The sequence below is a fragment of the Struthio camelus genome, chromosome 3, assembly GCF_040807025.1.
Source record: "Struthio camelus isolate bStrCam1 chromosome 3, bStrCam1.hap1, whole genome shotgun sequence".
NCBI lineage: Eukaryota > Metazoa > Chordata > Aves > Struthioniformes > Struthionidae > Struthio > Struthio camelus.
The window spans coordinates 147,305,668-147,330,410 of record NC_090944.1 but is presented as its reverse complement, the minus strand read 5'-3'; the positions used below and the strand labels follow the sequence as shown (position 1 = coordinate 147,330,410).

The 24,743-nt window shown below is 47.8% G+C and overlaps 1 protein-coding gene and 1 long non-coding RNA gene across 7 annotated transcripts in view; one reads left to right on the top strand and one right to left on the bottom strand.

Annotated features, from left to right (window-relative positions):
- Positions 1–16,576, bottom strand: part of SYNDIG1 (synapse differentiation inducing 1) — a 97,912-nt gene extending 81,336 nt beyond the window's left edge. For all 5 annotated transcript variants that reach the window (XR_011140618.1, XR_011140617.1, XR_011140616.1 and 2 more), the window contains exons 1-2: positions 16,438–16,576; positions 3,209–3,777 (exon numbers count right to left, since the gene is read on the bottom strand). Coding sequence is in view for 1 of the 5 variants with exons in the window: in XM_068940835.1 (XP_068796936.1) it covers positions 3,209–3,688 (480 nt within the window). In the remaining 4 variants the exon portion in view is untranslated. The remainder of the gene's footprint in view (positions 1–3,208; positions 3,778–16,437) is intronic.
- Positions 16,577–16,806: 230 nt separating this feature from the next.
- Positions 16,807–22,529, top strand: LOC104142931 (uncharacterized). 2 transcript variants are annotated; one of them, XR_011140620.1, is made up of 5 exons: positions 16,807–17,223; positions 17,332–17,476; positions 17,921–18,051; positions 20,305–20,919; positions 21,000–22,529. It is a non-coding gene; the product is annotated as an uncharacterized lncRNA (long non-coding RNA). The 2 variants fall into 2 exon arrangements; XR_693797.2 differs by lacking the exon at positions 17,921–18,051.
- The last annotated feature ends 2,214 nt before the right edge of the window (positions 22,530–24,743 follow it).

The window sequence follows — 24,743 nt, the reverse complement described above, 5'->3', positions numbered from 1 at the left end:
AGAGGCCATCTAAATTCTTCCTGGCTTTATCTGAATTCGTTTGGTTTCACAGTGGCCTCAAGCCACCACTGCCCACAGCAAAAGTCCACACGGCAAAGAGCTGCACTGGCTGAGGGAGCTGCTCTTCTCCAGCTGGTCACTCATCGCTGGCCTCCTCTCAAAGCTGAGGCCAGCAGACCCAGACACGGTACCGTGCCCCAGGCCCCTTCCCAGACAACAGACTGTTGTTCAGACCCTTCAGAAAGGGGGCGGTTTTTAGAATTTTTCTCCCAGAAAGTGGTGCCAAAGCAGATGTGTAAAGGCGGAAACGCTTTACGAGAACTGAGCCGTGATCTGCTGTTATACTATGCAGCTCTCATCCTTCTATGAGCTGTGGCATGGCAGTCAATAAAACAAGATATTCAGCAATGTGCCGTGTATCCTGGATGGCAGGATTCTTCAAGTCTTTCACAGTGTGGATGCAAAACCTTGCATCTCTCTTGTATTACCTCTTCTTGCTCTTCTCCTTCAGAATGCTTCTAGCCCTGATACTAACCCTTTCTGCCTCACTTTGAGCCTATCAGTAATGTAAAGAAGCATTTGGCCCCTGTCAATGACTGGTAAAAAAAGCAGTGTAATGGGCCAGACTCATGCTGTGCGATTCACATACTGTTTTTCTCATTCGGATAGATAGAGGTATTTTTATGCAATTAACAATCCAGCACGGTTCAGTCCCCAACTCAGTGACCGCTGTCCTCAAAGGCTTCTTTTCTTCCATTCCTGGAGTCTCAGCACGTTCAGCCACGTCTCCAGCAAACCTCTGCGTTAGCCAAGCCCAGGAGTCCCTCGTGCATCTGGCTGTGTAGATGCAGCATCTGTCCAGATGGGCACAACACAGCAGCCACCTCTTTCGCTGGTCTTGTGCAGTTAAACGTTTCCCTCCTCTCCATCCCAACTTTCTTGCAGTACCAGCTGCACTGGAAGCCTCGGGACCCTCCTGGGAGGCCACCGGTTGTTCCCAGGGCTAAGACTCCTCATGCTCAGCGCAGCTGCTCAGCAGGTCAGTCATTTAGGTCTGGTTCATGGAGGAGCGTGAAAACCACAACACTGCACTGTGCTGTCTGCGTGCCACACTAACGGAGCCCCATAGCAGGCTGGAAGCAGAGGTTTTGCATGCATTTCTGATCAGACCGCTCTTTCCCCACGTCTTGCCTCATCTCCTACTTTTTCCATTCTCCTGCTGGAGGAGAAACCCCAAATCAGAACAGAGCAAGACTTATTGGTTTATACTTTGTGCATTTCTGCCTCCTCTGAGCACTTCGCACATGTAGGTCAGGATGGCTATCATACACCTTTTTGTTTATTAATACAGTAACACCCAAATGGCTTAAGTAAGGCTGGGCATCTGTGGGGCTAGATGCAGTACGCACATTTAAGAGGGACATGTGCGACCTTAGGAGGGTATAGTGGGACATATAGGACAGGAAGAAGGAGAAGCTTAGGAAAATGATGCACAGACCATCACAGTAAGACACCCCGCCGTTTGAAAAGACATAGGTAAAGACTCTGTCTCCTTTCCCTCCTTGAGATCTGGAGAGGGGAAGGATGAAGTCACTTTCCTCATACCTCCAGTTTCACACGTGGTTTTCTAGGAACACGTGTTCTCTGTGGAAAGCCGACCCGAGCTTCCTGTGGTACTCCTTTCAAGAGGTACTCTGACTTAGGGCCCTACATTGTAAAGACTACTTAAAAAACCCACCGAGAAAAGGGAAACAATTTTTGGTAGGAAACTTTTTTCCTTGTCCTGCCTATTTTTCTGGCCTTTTTAGCTCATCCTCTGGCAGCTGGCTACAGAACGTCTTGCTGGATTTGGACTGATTAGAGAGAGGAATTTTTTTAGCTGCCGAAATGTCAGGCCAGATGTATTAGTGACACCACTGGGCAATTATATGCTTGCTGCGGACACTCACACCAAAAGTACTGTGTGAGAGAAGCTAGGGTAAAGAGGCAGCATCCAGGCATTTTGTTTCGGTTAAAAAAACGAGACTTCTCACAGCCAGTTCTGAAATGTTGTAGAAGGGTGTGATTTGAGCCAACACCATCGCAGGCCTCGGAGAGAAACTTTTTGTCTTTCTCTGAGGGTACTGGGTACTGCATTACTGGCACAAACTGGGAAGAACACTTCTCTCTCCCTACCTGAGCAATACAGAGAGGAAAAAGAGAAAAGTCAGGCTTTTGTGCTGCCCCTGTGCTGATCACAGGGTGAGACACCGGTATTATAGGAGGTGAAAATAGAAGCTTTAGAACTTGTTATGTCTCAGCGGAGAAAACTCCTGCAAGAGAGAAACACAAGAAAATAGCCTCTTGATCTCATCTGGGACATTCAAATCGAAGCTATGCCTTCCTTTCAGACAGGTGAGCGGGTCTTTGCTAAGTAGGAGCTTGTGACTAGCGCTGGACGAAGTTTTGGGATCAGCAGTACTACGCGCACCCTCCATCCCTACTTGCAATGCCAAACATAAACCTGTGCTATTGTTGGGCAGCTGGTTTCAACCGAAAAGAAAGTGATTTTTTTAAGTTAAGAATTTATCATTTAAGAAAGAATGAAGTCGATTTCCACAGTCTGTGTGGTGTAGAAAGCAAAACGTGCCTTACTTGAGCGTGAACAATCAATGAAGGATGGGAACCTAAAAAGAAATATTGCATTTTGGGTCTAATGAAGTGTTTCATTTCATCAGAAAAGATTTTTTGGTTTCAGAGGGAAGGGATTCATTGTGGCAAGAAACCCAAAGACTTTTGGTTGTGTATTCATTCAAAGACAGAAATGTGTCCTGGCTGAGCCAGTAAGCAAAACCACCAGCTTTACGCCCAAGTCAATTCAAGAGAAAGTAACAGATGATGTTGGCCTGCTATGCAGGACAAGCTCCACATAAGTGGACAGATCCTCCTGGCCCTGACCTTAGAAAGCATTTAAGCACATGGGTCTTCTTCTGTTTGTGACCAGCCCCTTATAGAGGCAGAAGGGAAACTCTCATCCCTATTAGGGTCAGTGGGAATTTTGTCATTAGTATCTGCAGAGTCAGGACTTTACCCAACAAGTAATGATCCTGGCCATAGGAGAGAGCAATATAGCCGATCCTGTGCAGACCAGCACTTGGAAGCAGCACCCTCAACCCCAGATTTTTTCCTCCCCGCCAGCCTTCCCCACAGATTCCAAATAACATCTGACCTCTAGCTCCTGGAAATCCTCTTCTTCCTCCACATCATAGGAGAGGGTATGAATCTTGATGTCGTCTGCTGAGAGGTCAATGAATTTGCCATCTGGGTACTCCAGGCTGTCTTTGGTGGGGGAACGGTCTTCAATGAAGGTGGTTTCACAGCACTCAGAGCTGATGCTCTCCCCCCACGAGTGCAGCACGTTCTCCGAGTAGAGGATGATGTTGGGCCGGTAGTGAGACTCCACCGCCTGCTGCAGCATGTTGGGATCCAGAAGCTGTTGCACGGGGTCGTTCCTGCTGTTCTCCAGGCAGCTCTGCGAGGAAAGGCTCCCCACTCGGTGGCCTTGGTACTGGGGGGTTGGGTACACAGAGACCAGACCATCTCGAGACTCTGCCACTAAGTTCCTTGTGTTAATTAAACCATTCCTTTTCCCGGCTTCAGCTATCTTATTGTGCATTAGTACACCGTTCTGTTCGATCAAACCATCCATACTGGGAGGTGTCTGAGGGAATGGGACGGGTGGTCTTTATTTGCTGTACCTTAGAAACTGGTCACACTGGAGCAGTGCCTCCCATTTTCCTGAAGAAGAAAGGAAATACATACCAAGGTGAGAACATAAGCACTGAATAACCTATCAGGGCACCAAAATCAGCTTGTCTTTGGTATCATCGCATGAGGAAATCCCCATGTATGCACACATACTGCCCTGCTCTCCAAATACACCCCCGCTTACAGAGGTGAAAAAAAGAATACCGTGAGCAGGACAGGAGCAGATGACAATGTGTGGTGACAGAGGACTTCCTGAGATGGCTTGCTGATGGTGGGGGGTGTGTTAGAGAACAGGTATGATGCCTCCTCCATCCTCCCACACATACAACACTGCCATTTTGGGGACAATCGCCCCTTCTTTTAAACACTCTAAAGAAAGAAGTTAGAAAAAAAAAGATAAAGGGATAAAAGGACCATTTTCGGTTCTCTGAAAGCTGCAATTACAAAGGCCAGGCAGCTGATGTGTTTACTCATCAGTTTCTGTGGCTGACCTTCACCCTCGGCAAGTAATTCACTACCTTTTGAAAACCCAGCTGAAGGAAAAACAAGGAACCAGCTCTCTCTAAATTGACTGGAAAAAAACCCACTGCCTGAGGGCAAGATCAGATCTGATCCAGAGGAATTAAAACTCTTCTGGATGTGGCCTCAAAACCCCAGTGCTGCTCTGGGTGTGCTACTTCCACTGAGACCTCTGAGGCTGCCGTATGGTGCCAGATTAAAGGGCTGTGATGAGGCTTGTTAGCGTGACCGTCCCCATGCAGGTCCACCTGGAGGGAATGGATGCACGAACAGGTCTTGCTTGAGCCCTGGGACCTCTTCCTATCCTTGTGCACAGGAACAACAACTGTTTTCTGTCCCACCCGGCTCTGTTTTGTGTGAGTTGCACTGAGGCATGAGAAATCAAAGGGACAGTTCAATAGGCTAAAAGTACTTATTTCTAGCCAAAATAACTTCTCACCAGGACACCAGTTTTGCTCTCATGAAGCCAAAGGAAACTGCTTTTTTAAGTATGGATGTATCTGTCCTGTCAACAATGAGCTCAGGATTTTGTTTCTGTGCCTGATCCAAATCACCGAAATGCTCCTGGCTTCAGAGAGTTTCATATTTGATCCTCTAAGGCCAAATCCTTAACATGAGATTAAATCTCCCCAAAGTACGGCCTGGAGGAAAACCAGAATTATATACATATGTGTATAATTTTACATATGTATGTGTAAACACACATGTATATAATATGTATACATATGTATTTTTTATACTTCTATGTACGTATATTTATAATTTTGACTTGATGCTTGCTTTCTAACTCCCCTTTATATCAGAGATCCTCTAATGGAGCAATGGCTAGCAAAAGTTTAACTTCATTTCCTCTAAACAATTTTAGACTTTAAACATCTGTGGTTTTCCTTTCGGCTTGCATTGCTAATATCTGACCTTCTGTCCTTACACTGGGAATGAAGTAAGAAACTTGTCTACTGTACAGTAACGCTTATCTAAGCATGTTCCAATGTTTGTATTCACAGCACTCGGTTTAACATGCAGAAAATCCATTTTATGCTGTTGGCAAAGAGTTCGGAGCATGTCCTAAGTGAACTGGCAGGAAAGCTGCACAAGTTAAAATCCACCATGGTGGCATCCCAGGGAATTTACATTACACTGGTCTCAGCCCCCAACCTGGGGAAGCTGCTGACAAAATTAAACTAATTTTCAGATTCACTAGGAAGCCTGGACTGAGTTTTACCAAAGGATTAGTCCTGACACCCTAAGTCCCTTTGCAGCAGATAAAAGACTGAGAGCAGATGCCCTGTCTTTCCAATGAAAACTCATTTACATATGCAACTATGGCTATGCTAAATGAACAGAGGACCAGGCCCTCCCTCGGTTCATCCCCCCTCCCCCTGAAAGAAACAAAATAAAAGTACATCACCAAGGTGAGAAAGGCCAAAGCTGAGGAAAACTAATGAGGATCCAGCAGAGTAAGCTGTCTCCAGACCTTGCTCAGTTCCCCCCAAGCTGGCTTGAAATATATGCAAGGGCACATGCCCCCCTGACATGCAAGACAATCTGTTGACCCCCACTGAAGTCAGAGAGACATCACACCGAAATTGTAAACTGCCTCAAAAGCATTCTTGACCCTGGCATTTGTCCAAGCAAACTAAGGTGGTCAGCAGAAATGCCCTATGGCACTGCTGCAGACGCGGTAGGAATTGGAAGGAGACGCGCAAACCAAACAGGTCCCTTCCCAGAAAAACAACTGAAGACGTCAAGATTCGGTCACTGCATCGGCGGCTCCAGCAAAGCATGGGTCAGGCCTTCCACCTCAATGTCATCACATCTCCCCAGTAACGGAGTATTGTCTGGTTTGAATAGCACTCAGGAAAATGCAGTTTTAAGGCAGTTTTATCTCATGCCTTCAAGCTGTGCTGTCAGATTCCCTTCACGTTGCCTCTGTTTTCTCCTATCATCTAGATAGTGTTTGGCTCTGAAATTGTAGGTCTCATCCCAGGCATTTCATTGACAGCTGTGCTGCCTTCTTGGAAAATACTCACTTTGAATGGGTACAAATGAGGCTCTACAGGCATGGTGACACCTAAGCTACCTCCTGGTACTTGTTCCTCATGTAATTTTAGGTAGTCATCTTGATTGATTTGGAAAGGGCTGGATTATGAGGAAGGGTAACTCCAATCTCCTGGCCCCCTTTAAAGTTGTCTTGCAATGGGACAATTCAAAATCATGTGAAATAAAAGCTGTCCTTCAGTCTTCTCACTGTCCTCAGGAACAAGAGGGGGAAAGTAAGCAGAGACCAGAGGGAAAAACGCTTTAGTATGTCTAAGTCACCTAAGACTTTAGAAAGTCACTGAGACGTCGGTGTGGTCAGGAGGACTGCCTCAAGCAATCCCTTGCTCGCAGATGTTCACCAGCCTACGTGACACAGGAGGCCAATGCCCTTCTGCAAAAAACTGATTGAAAGGAAGCCTGAGATTCAATGACATTTGAAAAGGTGATTTGGCTCTAAAGTCTTTGGATAGATAAGATCCTGTGAAATCCTGACCCCTGACTGCTCATGATGGCTTTAGGGCTCTAGGACTGATATCTCTACCACCCCAAGGAAGTAAGGACAATTAGGTTGCAGGCTCAAGCATCCTCTCTAATCACCTACACCACTAAGATTTTAATGCACTCCACAGCCTGGCTTCAGTCTGTGCTCTCTCCCAGCAATACCTAGGCATAATTTGGAGTAAAGAAGTGCCATGGATGTTCCTGAGAGGCACGATGGGCAAAGCCACCCTGTTTTGGTGGGTAAGAGTTTATTTGCATGGACATGGTCCATATGTTACCATTCAACCTGTGGGCACCAGGATGGACCCTTACCTGGTTTATTTCCTATAGAGGACAGAGTCTGAGGTGTTTGCTTAGCCCTGCCATGGATCTAAGCATCTATATGGCTCATGCCTACCTGCTGTACATTTACATCTTGTAAAATCAGGGAATTTTACAGATTCTGACTGACACTTTCTCCTTGGGATGGGGGAGGGAAAAAAGAAAACATCCAAAATGAGGCAAGGACAAGTCACGTAACATACTTCCCATGCAGAGCTCCTTCAGTAATAGGGCTAATGTACTGTTCAAGACATCCTCTCCAGAGTCCCACATAGCGGTGCAGCTTGCGTGCCTTGGGGAAGGTCAGCAGAGAAAGAAGCAAATGGCAGCATGCAATCAAGGAAATTTGTTTAATCCTAGTGTCATTTCACTCTGTAGCTGGCTGGCTGGCTTCCTTACCACAGCCTGATCCAATATTCTCAGCCCTACAAGTGTATTGCTTAATGGTAAGGACTCTGATGCCTTTTCATTATAATAACTTAACAGCAGAAAATAATAATAATAATAAGAAAGTAGCACTTATTTTCCTTTTCAAGGTGAAATCCCCAAGTAGATTAGGCTTATATCAATAGTACCTTGATTGCCAGTGCATTTTGATGCTTAGCTGAAACGAGGTCAACTGCTGTCTGGAGAAACTGAGAAACCCTTGAGGTACCCAGAGATTCTTCATCAATAAGGAAGACAGGATGAGCCATTAACAACATTGTCTACCACAAATGGGTCTCACATCCTCATGGATAAAAGATAATCTCCCCTGGGCTCCTCCCTCCTGAACTACTGAAGTGACCAGATGTACCAGATGTATTTCCAAGGTTAGTGTTACCTGTTGCTACCCCAGTGTGCATGTGACTTGAAGGCTGGAACTCATTTCATCTACTGCAGACACCTGAGGATGTTTCTTGGGAGTGAGTAACTGTAGTTAAACCAGGTGTGTAGGATGGCTGGGCTCAGTGTCCTTGTGGAGTAACCTTGTCCCTGTAAACTACAGAGGTGACCAACTCTGCTTGATATTAACTGTCAGGTGAAATGAATCCTCTCGGGTTCAGCTGGAGGAACAATGGACACAGGCACGTGGTGGTGGGTGAGAGTGGGTAAAAAGCCACAAAATTTTTCACAATGCCTCAGGGTCTGCATCCTGCCTGGAAGGACTCCTTGGTGGTAGAGGTTGCTCCAGTCACCATCCTGTCCTTCAGGGCTTTCCCTGACCTGAACCAGGTCAGGGCCACATGTTTGGGACTCACAGGCAGGTCCTAAAATGAACATTGCCCCAGTTTCAAGGCCAAATAGCAGCCTGGAGGATCCTGGGTGGCCACAGGACCGAGCAGATAACCTCTGACAGACAACCCGAGGCGAACGAAGGATGCCCTGCCAGCAGGGAGCCAACACTCAAAGCAAAAAGAGAGTCACTCTCACTCCCTAGGACCCGTAAGGTTTCCAAATGATGCTGACAGGAAAATGAAACTCATCAGAGTTTCAGCCCTTTAAGTAAGAGAACTGTTCAGTCTGTTCCAAGATGGGCAGATAATTTAACTGGTTTGATTCAGTTTTCATTTGTCTTTAGGTAGCTCGAATTTCTCCTGACAAATCACTCAGTGGTACTCAGGGTAACCTGAAATAATTCTGCTCTTTCAGAATTGAGGCTGGAACCAGAAGGGAAGCCTAAGTTCAAACTACTGACAAATACTAGATCCAATTCAAACTATATTTTTCTTTGGGGATAAGACCCAGGTCTCTGTCACTAAAAGTGGAGTTATTCATTATTAGAATCTTCATTATCCCCCAGTTTCTTTCACTTTCTCTCTCTCTCTTCTAATAAAAATCTGCAACCAGTGCCAAGATATCTTGTCTGCACTGCTGTGGTTTATTAAGCTATCGTTTGTGTTACAGCAGAGCCCAGATATGGTAGCTAAAATCAGAGTTGTGCTCTGCTGGGTGTTCTGCAGACTCCTGCTACAGTGACAGCAGCTGACAAATTAATTAAGCAAAGGATGTGAGAGAGAAACACACAAGCTGTAGAGAGGGCAAGGAGAGAAGAGCTAAACGCTGTGCCCCAGGCTCTGGGAGAAAAGGAGCAGAAGCCAGCTCTGCTACTGCCCATCATTTTGCAACTTCTTTGCTCTTCTGCAACCAGGTAGGATGCTGTTGCCCTCCTGCCTCCACGGAGCTCTCCCCTTCCCACAGCTCTAGCACAGCCCCAGGGTGTTTCAGCCTTCGGGGTGCCCATGTCAGGGACCAAAAGGTCTGTGTGAACAGGCAGTTCAGTTGCCTCTGAAAAACCTTTCCCCATAACGTATCGGAAAAACACTCATTCAGGCAGAGTTACAACCTCAAGGCTCTCATCTGGCCCGGTCAGACATCACTGGTCCAATGGCATGGTTCATTTGTAGGGAAGCTTGGAGAGGAAGGCAAGCCATGGTGAGGCCAAAGGCAGAGCCCCCACGTGCTTCCAAGGCTTAGGGCTGTATCCCTTGCCGTTCCCTGCAAATCTTGCAGAGCACCAGCTGGGAGAAAGGGCTCAAAGAGCTGCTATCCCTCTACATGGAGATCTATCCTGGATATTGGGAGAAACTTCTTCCCCATGAGGACACTTGAGCATGAGGAGAGGTTACCCAGGGAGGCTGTGCAGTCTCCATCTTTGAGGTTTTTCAAGATCTAACTAGATAAAGCTCTGAGCAATCTGGTGGGACCCCATAGATGACCCTGCTTTGAGCAGGAAGTTGCTCTAGAGACCTCCTGAGGTCCCTTCAATTTGAATTATCCTATCATCCATTCCTCTCTATTCCCCCCTGCCTCCCATGCTCCCATCAAGATGTTCACTGGCCCCCACCCTCCTGCCAACCCCACAGGGACTCCAAACCTAAGAAACACCAGCAAGGCAGGAAGGAACAAGCATTACCCTTTGCAGGGCTGCTCCACCAGCAGAAACTGATGTGGCCTCATGAGCACTAGATTCAACCAACTGTTGCTGGGTTTGATGCCAGGAATCAGAAAGGAGAAAGCTTCCTTAAAAAGTGGGCAAGCCAAATGCGGATGGCTGCAGCCTGATAAAAACCACAGTGTGAGAGCTCTAGACGGTGCTTTGGAGGCTGCAGGTTTCCTGCTGCAATCTCTCAGGTGTGAGGGGGTTTTTAATGGATAATACAATAGCCTTCAGTGTGGTTTAAGGTCTTTCAAACATCTAGAAATTGCATCATCACAGACAGACCTTTTGCTTGAGAGAAATCACAGGCAATGTACGGATCTGGAGGGCTCATTATAAAGTAAAATATTTAAGGAAAGGAAGGAAGAAACCTTTCCCACTTGTGTCTTTCTCCTTTGATTTAGCTGTGCTCATTAAAATAGGTTCTGTTTTAAGGGAATGCTGTTATTTCAGCAGCTGAAATTCCTTTTGACTTATTAAGTAAACTACAGGGAGTTTCATAAGGTAATGCAACTAATTCACACTGGGGGAGTTAGGAATACGTGCATTAGTGGTAGTTAAATGTTTAATTGCAAACAGTGGAACTAAAAAGCCCTCCATGCTATTTCAGCTTTACCAATAAGTATCAAATCTAGTGCGAGACATGGGCTTGTCCTGCCCTGAAAAGAGACTATTGCCTAAAGAGAGGATGGATTCACAGTGCAGTGAAATGCCCAAGGTCACACCAGAGGCAGTAGCAGAGTTGGAAATAAAATCCAGGTCTCTTGACTGCCCGTTCAGGGGTATATTTAAATGTGGAAACAATTACCATATGCAAAATAATCCCGTCTGAATAACTGATTGCTTGGTTCAGTAGCTGAACCAAAGAATGGGAGGGAGAAAAGGAGGAATTACCTTGTGTTGACCTAAAACAAAAAAATGTTACTCATGCAACAAAATATTTCCTTCTGAGCAGATGGAAGCATCTTGTTGGAGCCAAAATGAAATGCTGTGTTTCATTCCTTTAATCAAATGAACTGGCTTTTAGTTCAATTCACCTCAAGTTGTTTCCAATAAAAACTCAGGCTTTTCTAGCAATCCTCCTTCCCAACTGGTTTTCCCAGCCACAGCTCTTTGCTGAGTTCAGTCTGAAATCACAACTCTTTTCATTTGATGGTAAAACTGTACTTTCCAGCTAATAAATGACTGACCTGAAAAACAGCACCTGGCTGCAATGTAAATAATCCTGCCTGTTGTGGAAGGCACTGGTGTAAAAAATACCCTGCCATCTGCACAACTTATGGCAATCGCTTTGCAAAGTGAAAGCAGTCCAAAATCAGGCTCTGTGTCTTTTTAAGGGAGAAATTCATTTCACCAAGGTAATCAGGGTAGCCTCGGTGTCAGAAAGCCTATTATCAGCTACCTAACTGCATCCGGACACGTGAATGCTGCGAATCAGCTTCAACCAAGTGTCTGGCGAGCTCAGTGCGAGCATATAAAACCACTGGATCCTCTTCTAACTGTACCCCCACGTGAGCCATCCCCAAAAGCTGTTCTGTACAATTCTCTGATTACGTCTAGCCCAGTAAAACCAACCTTCATGCGATGAGAAATAGAGGCAAACGCGATGAAACAGCTCAGATCCCTCCCTTCACCAGCGTGGCCAGGCCGAAGGCTCTGCTCACTCTAAGAGCAGAAAACTGTGCTGCCCTCTGCTTTTGAAGCAAGTGAATACAGTTGTTCTACGGGGTGTATAATTGCAGTCTTAGCTGTCTGGATGTCTTTGCCCTCACTGCAAAAAAACTAGTCCAGAGCAAATTTCACGACTCCCCTGCATGCAACGGAGAGCATTCCTAGTCTCTGTCCAAGAGCTGCTCCAACGCGTGCGGAAAGCTTAACAACCTCAGGCCCACGTTTATCAGGCCAAGTTAGGGGCAGGAGCAGTTCCTCTGGCGAATTTAACTGCGACCCATGCTTTGCAGAGTGGAAACTGGTTTCAAAATATGTGATTATTTATTTGAAGGATAGGTCATATTCTCCAGTGAAAAGATGCAGTGCTTCAGCCTACTTGGTTCCTACACCTCACTCTAGATGGTTTCTGAGAGTCAATCTAGTTATAAAGGTCTGGGGAGGACTGAGTTACCACAAAAGCCCTCTGCCTAGTTTCAGTGATGCCTGGTGTTGCAATAGATTCAAAAGACTCCAGCCTAGAAGAAGGTACCAGGGGTTATGCCCTGCAGAAACCCACAGCAAGGCAAAACCCCTAACCCCTGTAGCCTACAGCAGAGCATCTAAATGAACCCAGAGAAGTTTACCTGTTTCCACTCAGGTATATCAACACTTCATAGTTCCCAGGCACGCAGATGAATCCCAAGAGGGAAAAAAAAAAGAGCAATTTAACCCGAGGTACCTCCGTCCTGCCTCTTTTCCCATTTACTTTGATATCCACGGGTAGCTGCAAAAATTGCAGCTGCTGCCTCACAGTGCCTGTGAACTGATGCCGGTGCCTCTTTCAAACTAAAAACTCAGGATAACTGTGTTTGTAACCAGGCTGGCCCACAGACAGAAAAACCCAGATGCGGTTTCTGGGGTGGCCCAACTGATTCAGTCAAAGCTCATTCTTCACCACCAGCCAAGCCCCTGCAGAGCCCTGGTCTTTGTTCACCCAGCTCCTCGGTCTCTCTTGCCCTTGCCACATTGCATTCAGGCAGCGGAGAGGGATAAAACACCTATTCAACGCTTGTTCTGCAGGTAACGCACCAAAGCTATGCTCTAGTCTGGGTTTTAAGGTACTCCTGAAGCAGGAATGATAAATAAAGAGAGGACAGAATGGGAAAACAGTCCGTGACAGACTTCATGCAAAACGAAGGTGTCCATATCTCCTGCCCCAAGCAAAGCACCCAAGGGTTGGAAGACGCTTTCCTAGCGAAACACTTCAGCGGTACTGGAAAATTGCTAGTGCCGGTTCATCAGGGCGAGGATGATTAGATTTAGCAGGCAATGCTGGGGCAATAAAATCAGGCTCGCTTCATCAAGCTCTAGAAGAATTGCAGAGCCAGGAATACACCGTGGGACAAAAGCTTTGTAGAAGTGATTTAGACATCATCAGTCTGTACCTGGAGGCAGACTGGGCAAGCAGGGAAACTCTGAAAGGTAGTAGTGGTGGGTGTAGATCAACCGCTAAAATCCTTTTCTAACCCCAGATTCATCCCTCCCCTAGAAATCAGAGTTGGGATGACCCATAGGGCCCATTACACTCAGGACATTGCCAGAGTTTGAAGAAAAGACCTACATCCTCTCTCCTCCAGAACTGGAAGGGGCAGAGGAGCTAGGAGATTTCTATATGGGAGGTGCAGGCATTTGGCTGGCAGCAGGTCCACTGAACGTCACCTCAGTGATCTCACAAGCCAAATGCAGTCGAGAGAAGGGGGTTCATTTTGCTGAAGAGAGCACAAGCATAGGAAGAGCAGGTTGGTTGGGACGGGTTGGACATCACACACACAGACAGAGGGGACAGCATCTCCTGGGACTGCATCAGCTATTGCATGTAGCAGGCAGCTGCTCTGGCAGATGTCCTGAAGGATCATGCTGAGCACCGATGTCCTGCAGGACTGAATGTGGACTGGATGTCTTGTGGGATCTAGGACAAGCGGGTCCCGTCTCAACGAGCTGAACTCTTTGCTTATCCCATAATTGTCTTCCAGGAAAATTATCCAGTTGCAAGGGCAACTTCAGCGATCTTGCGTTCCCTCTGTGGATTTTTAAGAGGTCTGAGCTTTACTCGATCAAAACATAAAAACCAGATAAACCCTGTTAAACCTGTACTCAAATTCCACCAGCTTGATGTGAATGGCCAGTTTATTCTTCTGTGCTTCAGTGAATAAGTCTCAGAGCTTAAGCACAGAAATACTTTGCAGCAAGGATTTGGCTGGATGGCTAGTGAGGGATTCATACTCTGTACAGATACGTATACACAGATACGCATTTACAGTGAAGCGGTGCTTAAAATTAAGAGTGCTAAAGGCATGCATGGACTCACACTTCTCAGGCATTGCACCACTATTTTAAAATGCAGTCTTTGCTGATGCAATGAAAATAACCATAGTCCATCACTCTTCCTATATTATGACACCAGGCTTGCAGCACGAAATCTTTTGGGTCAGATTCCTAGGTGGTATAAGCTGGACTGGCTCTACCTAGATCCTCAGGGTCACAGCCACGTACCTCTGCTGAGGAACAGGCATTTTGCTGTGATCTCATTGATCAAAGTAGTTTCCAAGTTCTACCGGAGAAAGGGTGTTCAGGAATGTTTGCTCTGATGGTCAGAGGATGTGGATTCAGGCATGAGCAGGCACGCATTTAGACACACACACACACACACACACACACATGCACACGCGCACTCTTCATTCACTTTTGTCAAAGCAAAGTCATGCAGAGTATTTTCCTCCTATTTAAGTCTCTGCAATTCTTTTCCTTTTTTCCCCTGCGGCAGAGTACAAAAAATGACCTGTAAAAAGTCTGGTCTCCAAAGTGAAGAACCCCAGAACTGTAAGTCCCAATATTTAATTTGCAATCTTAATTTCATACCCAAATAACCAGTATTAAAAGCTCTCCTGGACAGAGACCTTTAGGGTTGATTTATAAACGTCTCCAGATAGGAACTCACAGTGCAGAGAAAGACAAAAAAATCTTGCCCAGCTATGCTGCACCTTCTCTCTACTATTATCCCGAGAAGCCAAAACATTTTAAATCCTGAAAGCAGCATTTGTCAAGTGAAATGTGTTGTGGTGGTGCCCGTTTACACCAGTACTGCATTACATCTGCATTTTCAGAAGGAAGAGCCTTGCTGGGGGAGTGATTTATTCCGGAGCGTATGGCACCAGTGGCGTGTGATGTCTGCTTGCCCACTTAATAAGAGGAAACTTCATTTAATTCCTACAAATGCATTCCTCTTACATACACCCTGGCATGAACAGCAGTTACCAAACCGCCAATAAAATGTCACCTTGGCCAGTAAAATGAGAAGTGGCTTATTCTGTGGCGTGAGGTAATTTGAAACTAATATAGAGAGCGTCTAAATGCAGCTACTTGGGAGATGATAACTCATTAACTATAATTAAGAACAAGTCACTTGAATACAGGAATGCAGAAAAGTCTGTTCTCAGCACTGACTGCGTTTTGTAATACACAATAATCCCCCTGGAAGTACCAGTTAAGGCATCTTCTTGGGTTTAAGAATATCAAAGCATCTTTTAATTGCTGTTAATGCCCTGTTTATGAGGGATTAATGTCTAATTAGTTGTGATTTGAATATTCTGTCTGTCTGGAAAGTTTAGATCTTCTTTCTTGGCTTCTTTCTCCCTCAGTGCATGCCAAGGCTGCAGCCTCCCCTCCAGTGATTTTGAAGACACGTTTCAACAGATTGTTCTCCAAAGCAACTCCTGCCACTAGGTAGCTCCATGTTTTTAGGGGGAAAGAAAAGCTACCGCCACCACGAGCCCTGGATAAACCTCTCCATCCCATCTAGGATGCACTTGGGACCAGACGGCATGACCAGTCCTGTTTCGGGAAGGCTTGCATGCCTGCGGTGCCACCTCCAGAAAGGTCTCAAAAGCATTTGCCAACCTCTTCCTACTTACGAGTCCTCCTCCATCCCTTGCGGGATGCTTCGGTGATATGCTACCCAGAAGGCAGGAGCAGGCGGGGGGAACTGCCCAAGGTCACCCCTCTCTGCCACTGAATAGCGGGGACCTCTTACGTCCCCCACTCCTGCCTCTTCACCACAACCATCCTCCTCTCCAACTTAGCAGCCACTGCCTGCAAACTAAAGGTGGGGGGGGGAAGAAATTCAACCCACCACCTCTTGCAGGGGGTAGCGAGAGGAGCGGGCAGCTGCGCCTGCGAGGGGCCCAGCCCCGCCGACCCCCGGCTCAAGCTCTGCTCCGGGACCCTGCAGGGGACCACGCACCCAGGGCACCCGGAGGGCTGCTCCGAGCCGGGGGGGGGGGGAGGGATGACCTGATGCGGTGAGTCGGAGGGGATTTCTCCCGGGGGGGGGGAAGGAAAGAGAAGGGAAATGGGGATCCCATGCACAGCTCCCCCCCCACTCCCGGTTCCCTCGCCCCATCCCTCTGCCAGGCGCGGATCACCCCGGGCAGCGCACGGCGCGGGGCAGCTCGCAGCCCCCCGGCCCGGCCCGGGGTGGGGGGGACGTGCAGCCCCCGCTGCACCCCCCGGGCCGTCCCCGCCGGGGGTGCGGGAGCTGCCGGGCCCCCTCCCCGCCCGGCTCCGGGCAGCCCTGCAAACCGGGCGGGGCGATTCGGATTTGGGTGCCTTCCCGCAGCGAAGGGGTGAGAAGGTGGGAGGTTGGGGGGGGGGGAGATAGAGAGAGGAAGGGGGTCACTCACCTCTCTGCAAGGTGACCCGCAGCGCGATGCGCACACTCCGGGGGCTGCAGGAGGGGCTCCTCCGCCTCCGGCTCCTCCGGCTCCTCCGGCTCCGGCGGCGGCTCAGCGCCCGGGCGCGGCGCCCGGCAGCATCCCGGCGGCGGGGAGGGGGGGGGGGCCGAAGGGACCCCGGGGGGGACCCGGGAGGGGTGGGTGGGTGGGGGGCGAGCGGCGGCCGGCGGGGCTGCGCCGCCCGCACCGCCGGGCTGCACTGTGCGCTCCGCTGGCGGGGAGGAGGAGGAGGAGGAGGAGGAGGAGTGCGGGGTTGGGGGGGGGGGGGAGGAAGGGGAAGCCAGCCCTGCGTGGCTGAGCGAGCCAACTTTCCTCCTGCAGCAGGAGCAGCCCCAAACCCTTCCCTCACAACCCTCGTGACCCCCCTCCCATCCACCCGGGCACTGCAAAACCCTCCCATCTCTGCCCCGGTCATCTCCTCTTCCTCCTGCCTTTCTCCCTCGGGGGTCTCTCCTACCCGCCTTCCCCGGCGCTCAGCACCCCTCTGGGGGGCCCTGGCTGCCTCCCCCCGCTCCCCGTGACCCGCCGCAGAGGCACCCTGGCAGGGCTCCCCCAGGGGCACAGCCAGCTGCCGGCCCCGGGCTGGACACGGCAGCTCCCCGGGGAGCAGGGGAAGGCTCCCGCATATCTCATGAGCTTGACTTCATTTGCTGGTTTTGTTTTTCGGTACAGCGACAAGCACACGGAGCTGCACGCCGTGGCAGCGAGGGGCTGTTCCCTGCTCCCCTAATAACTGTGAGTAAGACGGGGAAGCAGGGTTCAGTCGTTCCTCTTCCCATCCCGAGCAGGTCTGCTAGCCAAGTCATTTGCCTAAAAGCTTCCCTGTCACCATCTTTTTTCTAGATGCTTCAACATCGGAGGCTTAAAACGCTATCAGAAGATCACAAGTCCGGTTTAGGTCACTGCTTTCCTTTGCCACTGCAGGGAGAGGGGCGCAAGGCCTTATATTCCCTGTGCGTTTTCTCTTGTCTCCACTTCTCCACTTGGGGTAAGGCTGCTTTCTCTCTCCTTGCTTGCTTATTGCTTTTTATTTGTATTCCCAAAATAACCCATGCCAAATCTTTGCTGAAGGAAAAATGTTTATGTTTTGAAACAAATAACTTGCACCTGTCTTGGAGATTTTCAGCAGAACATCCCTCCAAACTCATTTTTCCCTCTTTCACAACTTTCAGTTCTTTTCCATTGTGCTCATGCTTCAGTTTGAGCAAAGATACTTTACCTTCAGCTTGAGCCAGCGGAGCCCATTCCCTGGGATATTTCAGCTTCATTCCAGAAAAAAAAAAAAAAAGAAAAAACCTCAAAACTTTGTCTCCCTTGGAGTAACAAAAAGTCCAGAATAATATTTGAATATTCAGAAGAATTCAAATGTTTTTTCCTCTTTTTTTTTTTTTTTTTGGCTTTCCATAAACAAGTAACAGTTGTGGTTTTACAGAATCACAGAATGGTTGAGGTTGGAAGAGACTTCTGGAGATCATCTAGTCCCACCCCCCTGCTCAAGCAGGGTCACCTAAAGCATGTTGCCCAGGACCCTGTCCAGACAGCTTTTGAACATCTCCAGGGAAGGTGAGTGTTTCAGTTTGTGCCCATTGCCTCTCGTCCTGTCACTGGGCACCAGTGAGAAGAGTCTGGTCCCATCCTCTTGACACTCCCCCTTCAGATACTTATCAATGTGTATAAGGTCCCCCCCTCAGCCTTGTCTTCTCCAGGCTGAACAGGCCCAGCTCTCGCAGCCTTTCCTCATAGGAGAGATGCTCCAGTCCCCTCATCATCTTCGTAGCCCTCTGCTGGACTCTCTCCAGTAGGGCCATGTCTCTCTTGTACTGGGGAGCTCAGAACTGGACACACTACTCCAGGGGAGGCCTCCCCAGGGCTGAGGAGAGGGGCAGGATCACCTCCCTCCACCTGCTGGCAACACTCTGCCTCACGCACCCCAGGGTCCCATTGGCCTTCTTGGCCCCAAGGGCACACTGCTGCCTCATGCTTCACTTGTTGTCCACCAGCACGCCCAGGTCCTTCTCTGCAGAGCTGCTTTCCAGCAGGTCAACCCCCCAGCCTGGACTGGTGTGCATAGGGTTATTCCTCCCTAGGTGCAGGACCCTGCACTTGCCTTTGTTGAACTTCATGAGGTTCCTCTCCACCCACCTCTCCAGCCTGCCCAGGTCCCTCGGAATGGCAGTACAGTCTTCTGGTGTGTCAGCCACTCCTCCCAGTTTAGGGTCATCAGCAAACTTGCTGAGGGTGCACTCTGTCCCTTCCTCCAGGTCACTGAAGAGTACATTGAACAAGACTGGACCCTGGACTGACCCCTGGGGGACACCACTAGCTACAGGCCACCAACTAGACTCTGTGCCAGTCACCACAACCCAAATTGACTTTGATATGCTTCTGAAAACAGTAATAACTGGTCCTTTCCCACAGAAGACATCCCTTTCAGCAGAGCCCTGTTTCCCTGATGGAAAGACAAAAATGACTTCCTGGAACAGTTTTTTCTGGCTGCCCCATTTCTGTAGCTGAAATGACCATGGCATCCAGGGTCCTCTCTTGCACAAGGGACATCCTCATCTGCATCATTTCCACTAGCATTTAAAAAACAAATAACAAACACAGGGCCATGTCAATCCTCCACCTACTGAGATATCTTCCATACAGCTGGCAGCTTGAACTCAGCCCTGAAGCTGCTGTGTCTCTTCTCCTTCCAAATTCTCGTTTTGTTTTCAGTATATCCTGGTGGTGCTCACAGAAAGGTTTTGTCTCCATCTAAATGTCTGGTCCCTTGTTCATTCCTGACTTGGTCTGGCCTTCAGTGAGATATTGAGTCTTACAGAAAATAAAGTGTCTTCCTTAATATAATATATGCCTCCAGTTTGTGTGATCAGCTCTTTGCAATAGGTACTTGGCACTAGGATAGGATAAATATGTAAGTGGTAGAAATTATATCCCCAAAGTATGATCGTCATGACTCACCAAAATGCTTTTCACCTTCCCTTTCTTGGGAATGGAAGCCTGCAAGTCACATTTGTTATGCCTTTAGCAAGTAATACTTTCAGGAAAGAGGTCCTCTTTCTGTTCTGCTAGTACAAGAATGAAACTGGAGGGAGGGCTTGCATGCAACAAAATGGCTTATAGCTGCTGCAATGCACATTTTTACTGCCAGGCATTACTGCTCCTGGTTGGAACTATCAGCTGGCTTGGACATCTAGTGAATTCCTAGTGAAATGCGTTTTCTTAGTGACCACATGTATTTTTGAAACAGGAGAAAATGCAGGAAAATTTCGAAAACGGTTTGTTAGTTTCTTCCTTGAAAGAGAAAAATAGCATTTACATAGAATTGAGCAGAGGAGATATTTCTGGGTCATCAAGGGCCATCTGTTTCAGGCAAACATATCTTTCCAAAATTAAATGCTTTCCATGCAGTTATTAAGGTGAGGTTTGGTGATGTCATGGAACTAATCATTTTCAGTAACACTGTTACCCCACTTTTTCCGTTCTTCCTATGCCAAACTATGTGCATTCTTCATTTAGTCCAGGAAGACCAAAGACCTTTGTTTCAGTGAGGAAGTCAAGACTAATTGGATGTAGTTGAGTTTGGTAGCAGAACTGAGAAAATACAAGTATTGGAGCAATCATGACCCAACAATCCCAATGGTTGTGACTATCGCTACAGACCAGGAGATACTTCAGCCTCTGCTGTCTTGTCAGCCTGACCAAAAGCCACCAAGGGAGGGGCCTACCACTGCTCCAATTAGTGTTAATCATGCCACATCTCATGCTGTGTGTCTAGGAATGTAAACTAACCCTTTCTTTCTGCTTTTAAAGGCACCTTTCATCCTTCCAGGGCTGATGCGGATGGACCTGAGTAGGAGAGCTGCTGTGACGTGTCGCCCTTGTAGACAGAAACGCAGACCACTGAGGTGAAAGAGAGAAGGATGAAGAGTTGTTTGAAAGGGACAAAGAGGGGAGAAAAAACACACCTCCCTCAGTTGTGATGACTGTTTGAGGCTCACTGCAGCTGTTTGCTGGTCCAAGTTTATGCCAGCATCCTGCTAGGACAAGCTACTTACCAGCCAGGGTATCCCACCCTGCTTTGAGGACAGGGCTCTGAATGTTCCCCAGGGTCTCTGAGCAGGGATCAGCTGTGGCCTGAGTTCCTGAGGCCTGGGTAGTCCGAAGACCTGAGGAATAAAAGGAACAGGAATAATGCTTGCAAACAGAGAGGAAGGCAAGGCCACAGAGAGCAGAGGGAGAGAGATGGGGAAGGATGCAGGGTGGCCCCGGTTGGCATGGGAGTCTCTAAGTTCCGTGCTGGCTGAGAGGAGCTAGAAATCTGGGAGCCATCAAGGCAGGATGTAAAGAGAAAACGCCACCTGGAAACAGAGATTACGAGAGACAAGCAAGCAGCTTTTCTTACCACAGGATGTTTTTTTGCATAAGGTAAGGAAGGGATGACCCTTTGCAGACATAAATCATTGTAGCTCTGGGGAAATCAATTCACCACTGTTTGCTCTTATTAGGGCTGTTGCAAGGAATTATACTGACCAAGCATCTGACCACGGGCTTTGGTGGAACCAGCCTGAATTACACTGCCTGAAGCATGGGTCCCTGACCAGAGAGTCACGCTGTGCTGATTGTTTGCGCACTCTTTGCTCCTCCAAATGCTCTGTACCTCCTTTAGCAGTCACTCTGCAAGAGCCCTTGGAGACAGAGCTGCTTTGAAAGTCTTCTGGGAAAATCCAAGCCAAAACCTACCAGGGAGGCATCACACTGTGGGAGTCCAGAAACCATGTGATGAATGCTGCAGGATGTGAGGGCGAACTTCAGGATAGTAGTGAAGATTTGGATAACATTGTTAGCTGATACAGCTGTTGATTTGCTAAACTGCTCATAGGAGCTGGTGGCAGAAATGTTAAGTTTGTAGTTCTCAGCTCTCCAAGAAAAGTCAGAAGCTCCCAGGGTGGTGAGTGCTCTGGTAGACCTCAGACACCCTGAGTACAGAAGTGGAAAGAGAGAGACCTGCAAGTGCATCCCTGAACTCTAAGAAGAGCAGCAGCACCACCTACCACCGGAGAGGGAAGAGGGAGGGAGGACAAACAAAATGCTGCTCCTTCATACTGTTCCCAGAACAAGGTTGGAGTCTAGGTCTCGTTGGCCAAAGGGAAACCTCATTCTTCCAGCAGAAGCAGCTGGCTCATAACGTCTCCTGCAAACTCTCTCCTAAAGGATCCTACTGACTCAGTGGCTGGGTCTTTATTTGTCTATCATCAAGCATACTCCACTGCAGAGAAAATAAAATGTCACTTACTGCTTCAAAGCAACAGTTGTGTGGCAGGCTGTGCCCCCGCCCCCCCACCCCCAGAGTATCTCAGGCACAATGGGAACAGAACCCAGCTAACAATGGCAGCGTTAATCGGTTTAAGAGAGGTAGCCTGGCTGATATGCTCAGCCTTAGCAAATCAGATCTGTGGTTGTGGGATGATCTCGCTGGGGTGCAGGACCAGGGGTGGGAGATGGGTGGAGGGGATGGAAAGGAGAAGGCTTGGAAGAGAAGGGCTAGAGGCTGGTACTAGAGGCTGGTATTTAGAGTAGTAATGACTCAGTAAAAAATTAAACAAGGCTACAAGACTGTAAGATTTATTCACCTTTTAGGGGACACGGTTAGGGACCTGTGCTTAGAAATGTGCAAGGTCTGTGACTTGCAGATCTGCACATAAGAGTTCTGCCTACCCAAAAACCTGGCACAGTAGATAGATAGTGGTGGGGACTGAAACATGCTCTGGCTTGATTATAATTCAGAACGATAGTACAGAGTGGATAGTGTTCGGGAAGTAGCCCAAAATCTGGAATCTGCTCCTGCCAAAGGCAACAAGAATCTTTCCATGTAATTGGATCAGACCCCAAAGGTGTAGGCAAGAGCTCTTTTAACTTTCTGAGGAAGGAAAAACAGTTAGCTCAGATGGAGCTGAGCTATGCGGATGCTGAATTTTGTGTTGATTTGTATGCCAGTCATTCAGAAAGAACAAAAATGGAACTTGTTTTGGGTCAACCCGAACAAAGTATTTTTCTTTTATTATGTATTTATGACAAATGGAAAAGTAAAATATATAATTTTTTGATTGAGTGAACCGTTTAGCTTGGCCATTCCATTAAAAATGGAATATTTCATTGTTCTTTTAAGCTCTTTTTTACTTTTTAAAAAACTAGACATGCACACTTACGTGCAACAGAGGAAGAGTCAGAAGGTCACAAAGAATCACTGCCAATCTTTGCATAACCTTCACCAAGAAAATGTGGCTGCTGGATATCATCTGGTAGGAAGACAAAGCAAACAGTGGAGGGCTTTACCACTGGCATTAAATTAATCTGAGAGGACCTTTTAGCTCAAGTCCTCAGCCCAGTCTCTGGAAGAGGTTGTCTGTATCTCTTTTGCTCCTGATGGGTTACATAAATTCAACTGAAGTGGCCTAGTTTCAGGAGTTGAGAGACTCATTGGCTCAGAAATGTCTTACTACCTTTACTTTGTCATCTGCGCCTCGTCTCATTAGATATAGTTCTCCTATTTGAATTCTCTGGGATTCTTATGGAAAGCCAGCAGGTGCTGGCACTAATGTTTCCCTGTTCATAAGACAGTTCCTTGCCGAGAAAGGACAGCTTCCAGGGAGAGGGATTTGTACCATTTCTGCATTGTTGATCTGTGCTCTGAGATAGCCGGGAAAGGCATTTGTGCTAATTGAGATGTGGCCATCTGTCAGACAGGACCCATGCCGAGGCCACCTTTTGATTTATTATAAGGGAAGGAGCCAGTCATTGGTGACAATGTGTAGGTGCTACAGACCTTGAACAGAGTCCAACAGATATCTGAGATGATAGAAGTTCCCCTTGGATATGATGAGGGATCTTCTGTGTTGTTCAGCATCTCACATTAAAATGCCTTTTCATCCACTGGGGAATTGTAGCATAACAACCTTGGGAACTCTGATCTAAGATGAGGACCAGGCCCTTTTCTTGCTGCCTGGAGGCTACGTAGTGTGGAGCTCTCCGCATGGCCTGGAAACCTCAACAACAGGTGTACACAGAGATCTCAATGGTTTCTGAATTCTCCGTGGTCCTGTGGACTGCCTGTCCTGTAACATTAGGGAAGTGCTTTGTGAGTGCAAGAAACACATAAAAAAGTCCTTTCCTTTCTACAGTAACAGTTCATGAAGAGAGGTCCAGATTCCTGCCCCCTGTTTCACCCTGTAGCTCCAGTGGGAAGGATTCGGTCCCACTGCTCCTCAGGATGTCTGTCAAGAGCTTTCCACAGATGAGGCCTGTTCAGGTACACAGGCAGGTGACTAGGCATGGCCTCAGGTTTAGCTGTCTGGATAGACTGTGAGAAACCGTGAGACGTGACCAGAGAAGATGCTGAACATAAGAAATGACTGAGTGAGAGGCTGACAAAAGTTACAGATAACGCCATGAGGAATGACTGGCTTTCACAGATGGTTGAGTTATGTATGAGATAGCTGTGCTTCACAGATAATTGAAGGGGACCATCGGGGATGTTTTGGGGAGCAGAGCCTTGCAAGGACAACAGTGCCTAGGAGACCTTATTAGTAATATCAGGTAAGGCCTGGTTCTCTGTGTGTGCATGTTGAGACATCTGAGGCTAGCCAGGTACTTAGAGCCTCTTAGGAAACTCCTATCCTGAGCAGCCAAACAGGAGGAATAAGATCTGGCCGTTTTTGCAGTTCGTGTCTATGTGAGCACTGTTGGTGTGTATGTGGGTGCTACTAGAGGCTCCTGTGTTGGTCTATGTGGCTTGCCACGTTTGCGTTGTGTGTATCTGCCTCTTTGGGATATGTGATCAGCCTTGCCACGGGCTGGAGCTACAAAGGGAAGCAGAAGCAACTGCATCCGTTGCACTGAGGCAGGAGCAACCTACCGGCTCTTAGAGACCACAAAGATCAGCTGCAGCGAATGGGGAAGGAGAAATCCCCTGGGTCCCATGGTACACCAGATATGGCTAGTCCTTAAGTAGGCCGATTCATGCAACTGAGAGTCAGGGCCGTGATTTCATCTTCCAGGGCCAAATACAAGAGAGGAACTCTTGTGTTTCAGCTGGTATATGTGGATTCAAGTGAGGGCGAAAGCAACACTGGTATGAAAATTTGTGCAAGGGCAAACTTGAGGAGGCAAGACACAATGACAGGACGTTGTGTTTACTAAGTGTTATAGCCATGGAGAGATGGCTTGAATAGTCCTTGATGAATGATCCTACA